This window comes from Morone saxatilis, unplaced genomic scaffold (genome assembly GCF_004916995.1).
Source record: "Morone saxatilis isolate NCDOM2014 unplaced genomic scaffold, NCSU_SB_2.0 Contig2, whole genome shotgun sequence".
Classification (NCBI taxonomy): domain Eukaryota; kingdom Metazoa; phylum Chordata; class Actinopteri; family Moronidae; genus Morone; species Morone saxatilis.
This window is the reverse complement of record NW_023339762.1, coordinates 14,379,764-14,388,882: the sequence shown is the minus strand read 5'-3', so window position 1 is coordinate 14,388,882 and position 9,119 is coordinate 14,379,764. Positions and strand designations below refer to the sequence as shown.

The 9,119-nt window shown below is 45.6% G+C and overlaps 1 protein-coding gene across 3 annotated transcripts in view; it reads left to right on the top strand.

Annotated features, from left to right (window-relative positions):
- zmp:0000001167 (protein phosphatase 1 regulatory subunit 12A) overlaps positions 1-8,977 on the top strand; it is a 10,081-nt gene extending 1,104 nt beyond the window's left edge. Inside the window, exons 2-22 of one of the 3 annotated variants that reach the window (XM_035665491.1) lie at positions 2,505-2,635; positions 2,757-2,875; positions 3,962-4,118; positions 4,278-4,422; positions 4,522-4,596; positions 4,719-4,798; positions 5,787-5,980; positions 6,105-6,214; positions 6,304-6,498; positions 6,659-6,741; positions 6,840-6,929; positions 7,099-7,200; positions 7,286-7,387; positions 7,498-7,588; positions 7,687-7,815; positions 7,908-8,010; positions 8,107-8,210; positions 8,351-8,410; positions 8,507-8,529; positions 8,632-8,695; positions 8,777-8,977. In XM_035665491.1, the coding sequence (XP_035521384.1) occupies positions 2,505-2,635; positions 2,757-2,875; positions 3,962-4,118; positions 4,278-4,422; positions 4,522-4,596; positions 4,719-4,798; positions 5,787-5,980; positions 6,105-6,214; positions 6,304-6,498; positions 6,659-6,741; positions 6,840-6,929; positions 7,099-7,200; positions 7,286-7,387; positions 7,498-7,588; positions 7,687-7,815; positions 7,908-8,010; positions 8,107-8,210; positions 8,351-8,410; positions 8,507-8,529; positions 8,632-8,695; positions 8,777-8,905 (2,286 nt within the window). In that variant the 3' untranslated portion in view covers positions 8,906-8,977. Of the gene's footprint in view, positions 1-2,504; positions 2,636-2,756; positions 2,876-3,961; positions 4,119-4,277; positions 4,423-4,521; positions 4,597-4,718; positions 4,799-5,762; positions 5,981-6,104; positions 6,215-6,303; positions 6,499-6,658; positions 6,742-6,839; positions 6,930-7,098; positions 7,201-7,285; positions 7,388-7,497; positions 7,589-7,686; positions 7,816-7,907; positions 8,011-8,106; positions 8,211-8,350; positions 8,411-8,506; positions 8,530-8,631; positions 8,696-8,776 lie in introns of all 3 variants that reach the window. The other 2 variants (XM_035665490.1, XM_035665492.1) reach the window with 2 other exon arrangements.
- The last annotated feature ends 142 nt before the right edge of the window (positions 8,978-9,119 follow it).

Sequence of the window (9,119 nt, the reverse complement as noted above, 5' to 3'; positions counted from 1 at the left end):
CCGGCGCTCGTCGACATTAAAAGATGTTTTTTAATTGTTTTTTAATCTCCCTGCCCACTGGAGCTGACGTCACGCTCCGAGACGACTGGTGTTTTGGTTAAAGTGTGTGATGAAGCTAAGTGAGCGTGTTTCCTGGCTGGATGTCGGTGTGAACCTGCCCTCCTTTGGTCCGTCCACATGTGGGACCGTCGCCCGGTGTGGTCCCTCTCCTGCCCTCCATCCCTCTCTCCCCTGTTGCTCATCGGTCGCCTGGCAACCAGATTAAATATAGGCCCACACTCTCCAAACTTTCCATCCTCTCCATCCAAAGCCTTTTCTGTCTTCTCCACTATGCTTTCTCTCTCCTTTGTCCCCCCTCCTCCTCCTCCTCCTCTTCTCCCTGTCTCTCTCTCTCTCTCCTTCCCTTTGCCAATTCCCCACGGTGGGGACTTAAGGGATTTCGGATGAAGAAATGGAAAACATTCCTCAAACAGCACAAGCTGCTGTTGTCGAAGGCGACCTCCACAATGAGTCACTTGATGACCCAGTGAAGGAGTCTGTGCACCCTTCGTAACGCGCCGGGTGCTAGAAGCGCCCTCTGTTCATTCATTCGGCTCGGAGCACCCACTTTGACGAGACGGCTCCCCCTGCGCTGCGAGGGAACGCTGCAGCCGCTGCCTCTGTTAATCCACGAGCCTCGTCTCTGGGCCTTAAAATGACCGTGGTTTTTTTGTGTGTTTTTTTCCCAACTTACTACCAGACTAATTATCTCATATTGTGGCGGAGGGCGGAGACTTGAAGCAGCTTTGTGATTAGTTGATTTAGCCCAAAAGCAAAGCCTCTTACAGTAGGTGGGTTAAGCCGGCCTGATGGACGTGGTTCTACACACACTTAGTGACGACCTGCAGAGTAACTGTGGTCAATGATTGTCGGGGAAACGCTGTCACATCAGGGAGTGCAGATCAGCTGTTAGTGATGACACCCGACAGAGAAACCTTGTTTGGTAGTTTCACATACGAAGCAGGACGATAAGAGTACATAAAGGTTGGTTTATATAGTTTATAGTGGCAGGAATACAGAGAATATAAAAACATTTTAAGGTCAGGTACCGAAGGCTTTTAATTACTACAGAGCTTTCTTTCTTTCTTTCTTTCTTTCTTTCTTTCTTTCTTTCTTTCTTTCTTTCTTTCTACAAAATGAAACAATATATTAATGAATCATAATGTATTTTTATTTTATTGTTACAAACCAACAGAACTTAAAAATATATAACACATAAAATATAGATATTTCTCAAATGTGGACAAGTAAGAAACAAACTGTCTCAGATTGTGTGGCCGCGGTGTTTCGCCCTGTTAGAGAGAGTTAGTTGTGTGTTATTGATTGTTGCGTTATAAAGTTATAACCATAAATAAGAAGGTGTGTAGTTCACCTGTAACCTGCTCGGCAGCTTTCTCCAACCGTAGAGCTCTGAGCAACACAAACATGGTGACAGCTCTCAGTCAGTACGGTGGTACATGAAAGAGTCATCGTGTACAGGGATCAAACCGGTTCACCAGTTCATCTGATTTATGGCAGGTTAATGAACTCCTGTGTGTATCAGTAGAGAACCACTAATATCTTTGTTATTACACTCGATTAAACAGTGTTTTGTTTTATTTTATCGATGCCAGCAGCTCCAGGGATGGAAACGACTTTGGTCCAGACTGAAATATCTCAACAAGTAGTCGAAGTTGTTGTTTTATAGACATTCAAGTTCTCCAGAGGATGAATCATACTGACTTTGGTGATCTACAGATTAACATGTACTGTTTTTATCTACATGTTTTACTATTTTCCAGACAAAAGAAACAATATGATGACTTTACCTTTAGTAAAGAGGAACAGTAATATGTGGTTTTACTTCTTATTTGTTTTAGTGTTAGTTGCTAATGAACACTGCCCCTGTTGTAGATTATTGCCCTCTATACAAAGGACCTTACTTTAACACCAGAGCAGAGATCTGCCTCGTTCTGTCTTGTTTCAGCGTTAACACTTATTCCTCTTCTTGAATTGAGTTTTGTTCTTTTAAATATTAGCTGAAACTAAAGCAACATATCGTAACATAACCCCATGAGATCCTCACAGGATTCGTCTCGGGACTTTTCTTGTAAGTTAGACCTCGCCTCAGGAAAAGCAGATAAATAGATTTGCTGTTTCGCTTGTGCCGCAAAATGTTTTGGAAAGTACTTGAGGCTTTTAGCACCCCACTTAACAGAAAGTCATTACAACAAGTAGACACAGTAGTCATTGTTTGAGCCGCAGTGCTTTAGTTTCTGGAAGTGACTGCAGTTTGCAGACAAACCACAACGAAGTGGGTCAAAGACCTTCTCTACTGTACCCAAACTGGACCCTCGCTGACGTCTTCGTTCTGGTTTCTTCTCTTTTTTTTAACGTGCGTAGTGCGGATTCTCATAATAAACGATATAAACAATAAACACTTGTATGTATAGCGACCCGTCGTGTGTCTGTGTGTCCTCTGGCAGGCCTGCATTGATGAAAATGCTGAGATGGTGCAGTTTCTGGTGGAGAGCGGGAGTGACGTCAACAGAGGGGACAACGAGGGCTGGACTCCTCTGCACGCTGCAGCCTCCTGTGGCTTCATCCAGATCGCTAAGTGAGTGTTGACCGTTTCCACTGGATACTGTAATAAACAGTGACACTGATGTCAGGTTAAACTAACATATCAGGCTATATTCTGGATTTAGTGTCTCCGTATGTTGATTCTGTTTCTGAAGATACCTGATAGAGCACGGCGCTCATGTCGGGGCGGTGAACAGTGAAGGAGAACTTCCTCTGGACGTGGCCACAGAAGACGCCATGGAGAGACTTCTCAAAGGTGAAATCAAAAAGCAAGGTGAGGAATCGCTCCGTACCAACATTAACAACATTAACACCTCCACCTTCAAGTCCAACGTCAATCTTGTCTCCAGTTGAGACATGGCTGTGCGTTTGATCTTCAGGACAGTCTCACATTAAGTTACATAAACACTAATGTGGAAAGTCAAGGCTGCATGACGACAACAGTTACAGTTATTGATTGTAATTATAATATAATTATCTGCATTTAAAGACACAATGACATAAATAAAATGTCACTAAATGTTGGAAAAGGTAAAGAGTTGAATAATGAGAGGAGATGAAAGTCTTTTGACACTGAATTATAGAACTAATTGTATTATTTATTGATGTATTCAGTTATAACCTTTTACTGCCTTTCATCAGTTCCACAACTGATATTTTACTTATTTATAGAGCTACATTTATTTTACTATATTCTGACCTTTGCGACCAACACTTTGACAGACAGCACGCTTCTCTATCAGAAATAATATGTTATAATGTTGTTAATTTCACTGAATGGTCTTTTAAACACACAGTGTGTCTGTACATCAGGTAGCAGACACAAATGTCAGCTTCAAGGAGGCTGCTGCTGTTGTGAGCACAGTGTAGATGATGAGCTGCTTTTAGGTACTTTACTTTATTTTCCCTGTGGTTTGAATGAGCGGTTCTCAACAGATTTAGCACTAGATTTCACTTCAGAAATGATACAGAGCTAAAACTAACTAAAACCCTTCTCATGAATGTGTAGCCTCAAAACTCGATTTGCATTTTTGTCCTGTTTTTACCGGCGGTCACATTTAAAGCACACGACTCGCTCTGAGCGGACAGAAATAGGAAAAGAAATGAGGACAGCGTCACTGTGTACCAAATGTTCTGTGACCTTAGCACCGAAGTGCACTGAGGCTCCGGGCGTGCGTCTTTATCAGTGTCGAATACACACACTATAGCGATCCATCGTGTAACTGATCACAGGTGACGAAAAACATAAATGAATATGAAACTGAATATTCTGTTTTTGTGTTATAGATTCAACTGAGAAGTGATTTCTTTAGTTTTCAAAGGTCTAAAATCTGTTTGTTCGCGTGTGCTCACGTCACAGGTATAGACGTGGACATGGCGAGGAAGGAGGAGGAGAGGATCATGCTCCAGGACGCCATGGCGGTGCTGGCAGGAGGCGGCAGTCTCACACCTCACCCGAACACCAAGGCAACCGCTCTGCACGTCGCCGCTGCCAAAGGCTACATCGAAGTCCTGAAGTGAGCATCAGTCCGCACACATGAGAGCAATGACAGCTTGTTAGCGTTTGTCTCATTTGGAGTCAAAACATTTTTTTATTCATAGCCTCCTGGATATTCCCTTCATCTTCTCTTCCTCTTCTTTGTTTCCCTTCCTCCCCTCTCCCTCGCCTCGTTCAGGGTGCTGTTGCAGTGTGATGTGGATGTGGACGGCAGGGACACTGACGGGTGGTCGCCCCTGCATGCCGCAGCTCACTGGGGGCAGGAGGAGGTGTGCGCCCTGCTCGCTGACAACATGTGCGATATGGGGGCCGTCAACAACGTGGTGAGGGCGAGGCGAACAACTTTTAACTTGGCATCAACTCTTGTGATTGAAGCCTCTACTTGTGCTATGACTGATGAAGCACTGTGAATGTCCTTGTAGGGCCAAACACCTCTAGATGTTGCGGATGAGAACCTCGCGGACACTCTGGAGGAGCTACAGAAGAAACAGAACGCCGTGAGTCTAGCCTTCTCACAGGCTCCACCGCGATCTCACTCAGTTAGATAAACCTGATATGATTGATAGCGATACAGCGGCGAATGTTCTCTGTGTTTATGTGTGTTTATATTTCTCTTCAGTTACGCAGCGAGAAAGAGAAACAGACTCCTGTTATTGAGACCAGCCCGCAAATCTCCATGGTACCAGTTCGCACACGCAGGTCAGTGCCAGTACGTTGGTGTGTGGGCATGCTTTTGTGTGTGTGTGTGTGTGTGTGTGTGTGTGTGTGTGTGGGCACACGCTACGCTGTCCCTCAGCTGAATCCCAGTAATCCCAGTACCAGTAGTTTGCATGCAGGTATGTTGTTAACAATCCCAGCATTCCTTTGACCCATGTTACTTCTACCCACTGACGTTACACTGGGTGGAGGTCGCGGTCAGTGACAGTCTGTGTCCCAGGTTCATACTGAATGCTAACTGGAACTGTTTTCAGTGTGTAATGTGCACATACTGGAGGAATGAATATAATATAATAAAGTGTAAAATACTTAAATTCAGTGTGATTTTAATGGACACTTTAGAGAGAGAGAGAGAAACTCTGTCTCACTAACAGTAAAAGGAAAATGTATAACTAAAAAAACTAAAATAATATGATAAAATAAACTAAAATAACTTTTGGAAGAGTATTTATAACTCGGTCTTTGCCTGGAAAAATATATTGCAAAATAGTTAATGGTTAAAGTAAGAAGAGTCATAGTTTATGGCTCATTAATGTTAACATTGCTCAATACACCCACAGATGATACAGTGATAGTTACCTCTGATAACAACATAACATTGTGCCAAAATAGTCCACTTTGTAATTAAAGTGTAATCAGAGTGCTGTAGTATACAGTACGCAGTTGGGACACATATTGTTTCGTCCCTGTGGGTTTGTGTAAAGTTTGCCTTATCACATACCAAAGATTGTAAAACACGTACGATAAGTGATGAAGTAAAAAGCTGCTGGTTGACATTACGTAACCAGTGATAAGACACACGGCATCACAGGAAGTGACCCACTGTTCCACTCACTGACGTGTTGCATGCTCGCTCTAATTGGCTGCACATGGAATGATTGCCCTCACTGATCAGCTCCCTGCATGCCACCTGTTGTTCCACCCCACCTTGGCCCCGCCCCTGCAGGACTTCTATCTCTCGTATGAGCAGCAAGGAGAAGATCTGCCTCCACGAGCGCGAGAAGCACCCGCCCCCCGCCCTGCCGAGCAGCCCGGCCGAGGATGAGGAGGAGGAAGGTCAGACGGGACAGAGCCAGTCTCAGAGCCAGTCTCAGAGCCAGGGGAAGGCCTCCAGCAGCTCCAGCTCGGAGGAGGAGAGCGAATCGGAGAGCGACGCAGAGTCAGGTAGGAGAAGCTGCTGCTGAGAGAGACAGATTGTATTTCACGTGTTTTATCAGACGGGTTTCATGACCTTCTTCTTATGATCTTACTCGTGATTTATTAATTGCTCACTTTTGCTCCGTTGCAGAGAAAGCAAAAAACCGAGAGATCATAAACAACTTGAACAACAAACGCAACGCCACCAGCCTTCTTCCTACCTCCATGTCAACGAGTACTGCTGCAAGCCAAGTGAAAAAGGTCAAATACGTAGAGATATTAAACAGAGATCATAAAGTGTCAACAGCACTGAACAATAAAGATGATGACTTTTACTGCCTCTGTCCCAGGACCCAAGCAAGCCCCCAACCACTGAGGCCCCGGGCTCCTGGAGAACGTCTCTGAGGAAGGCAGGCAGCTCGGTGACTCTGGGCTCAGCTGGACTGTCAGACTCCAGCCAGGACCCCAGCAGACCTCCAGAGACTGCCCTGGGTATGACCCGCTCTGCTTCCAGCCCCCGCCTCAGCTCTGAGGCCGACACCAAGGTACGCACCGCTGGCGCTCACATGATTCGAGGATCTCTACACTCGTGAAACTATGAAAGCTATCGTTATATAAATCTAACGTGATTTCAAATAAAGAAAGGCTCCTTTCACAGCTTCCATTCGCTGATTCACATAAACTTATCTCGCCCCTCGTTCTCAGGAGCCGAGGCTCGCCCGGGTACCGCCCATCCCGACGCGGAGACTCGTCAGTATTCCCGACAGCAGCACTGACAACTCCAACAGGTGGGCCTGTGCTCATATGTGCTTCTGCGCTTGTGAAACTAGAATCTGTTTTTCTGAGTCACTGCATATGTGCCCTTGTCACCCTGTCTCTCTCTCAGCTGGCTGAGCCGTAGCTCCTCTTACACCCGGCGCCTTCATAGTCAATCGGGGAATGATCTCACTAGTTCCACCCCCTCTTTGCTTCACAGGTCAGTCGTGCTACTCACCGCCCGTCCTGTGTCCGTTTGCTCTCTTGTTTGCGTGTGATTGTTTTTGCAGTGTCACAGCTTATTACGTTCCCCGAGCAGTGAATACTAATTATTTGTGTGTGGCTGTGAAAGATGCCTTTGTATTTCCAATGGGCTTTTGTCTTTCTAGCTCATCTTATGGAAAGAGACTGGATGACCCCACTGTGACCTCAGCTAGCACAGGAACAAGCTCTGCTGGACTCAGTCGCCTTAATAGTGTCTTGGCCCAGAGGTATTTCATTTTTATACTCATTTTCCAATTTGTTTTCCTCACTTATTTAAAGATCCGATAGCCACCTTTTAACTGTCTCCTTAAGACTTCCTCAGGAACAGACAGAAAAGAAGGATCACTTTGCCGTCACCACCTCCAACTCTCGAGACACGACCACAGGCGAACAGGAGACCAAGCAGAGGCGCAAGTGAGTCGGGGCTTTTTCTGAGTGTGTGTGTGGATGGCAAAAGGCCTGGTGTTTGTAAACTGCGGGCCTGATGCTGCTGCATTGAATCTAAAAGTGTGTGATTTGTGTAGATCGTATCTGACACCAGTGCGGGATGAGGAGGCAGAGGCACAGAGGAAGGCTCGCTCCCGACACGCACGGCAGTCCCGCCGCTCCACTCAAGTATAAACATCACCTGCTCACATATGAACCCTGATGGACTGTGTGTCTGCGTGGCACATGAGCTCATGTCATCTATATTATTTATTTGTTTTATCAAGGGGGTGACGCTAACGGATCTGCAGGAAGCAGAGAAGACGATGAAGACGGACAACAAAGGGAAAGAAAAGAAAGAAGAGGAAGAGAAGGAGAAAGAGAAGGAAGCAAAAGCAAAGAAGGGAGAGGAAGGGGTAAGAGCCATATTTCAGAGTTATAGGCCCACGTTGGTTGCTCTTATATAATGTCATATGACATCACATAGCAAGGGATGCTGTGTTTACAGGAAGTGAGCTGGAGGTCTCGTATTGCCAGTCTGCAGAAGTCTGACCTGCTGGGCCTGACGCAGCCCACTGGCGCTCCTCGGCCTCAGACAGCTGACAGGAGAGGTACGCATCACCACTTTCATTTTCTAAGAAAAAGAACTTGACAATGTGGCGTCGAAATATTTGATTTGCTCTTAAATCTGATCTGCTTCATTCCAGATGTTGAGGCCAGCACAGGGGAGAGTGAGACAGAGCGATGGGCCAGGGAGCGCAGAGAGAGGAGACAGGCTCGGGCCAGAAGGAAGGCACAGAGGACCGGGGAGGTAAACACTGGAAACATCTTTTTATCTGGATAATTGATTCAGGATGGAAGAAAATACAACTTCAGCAGGAGCAAATGCAAAAAGGGTAATAGTGCTGTAACTTGACTTGTGACCTGTCGTGCTGTCTGTGTCATTTACAGAGTGATGACAACGACCCCAGTGGAGAGGAGGAGTTCTCAGGCAGTGGGCTGGATCCACAGGTGTGTGTGTGTGTGTGCGTGTGTGTGTGTGTGTTTTCAGTCGACTCTAACCTGAGACTCTGGCCATAATTTTGTGCTTGTCTTCTCTGTTTACAGACAGTCCGACACTTGAGTTCAAGGTATGACTTCAACCTTTGACCTGTTTGATTTGCCGTCTGTCTTCATTCTGTCAGCACAGTCTCTGTGATAGCCGTATCTCTGACCTCTGCTCGTCTGCTCAGGTCGGACGTATCCTGTAACGACTGTACCCAGGGAGGAGGCACCGAGACCAAGGATTTTAAGAAGGTCAGCAGACAGAACTGATATTGAGGTCACAGAATTAGTTTTGTCTGTCCCAGTTATTTACTGTGTGTGTGTGTGTGTTAGTTGTTCGAGGAAGTTTCCAGAGAAAACAGTCAGCTCCAGTCGCAGCTGCAGGACACCCAGAGGATTGTCAGTCAGACCAAGTTGGACCTGGAAAAGGCCACACAGGTGACGCATGAACTGTTATTTTAAACAAATGCAAAGGGAAGCATCTTAAAGTGCTAAAACTGGTAATCGTACTGTGGTCAGTATTTAGATCTTTTTTTTCTTGGACTTCCTGTTTCTGTGTTCCTTTCTGGTGCTTTTCTCTTGTCATGCTGCTTTTCCAAGCCTCCTCATTATCCCAAATACTGTTTCTGAAGATAGAAATATATCATAGGTTTCCCTTCCAAATGTGAAGGAGAAA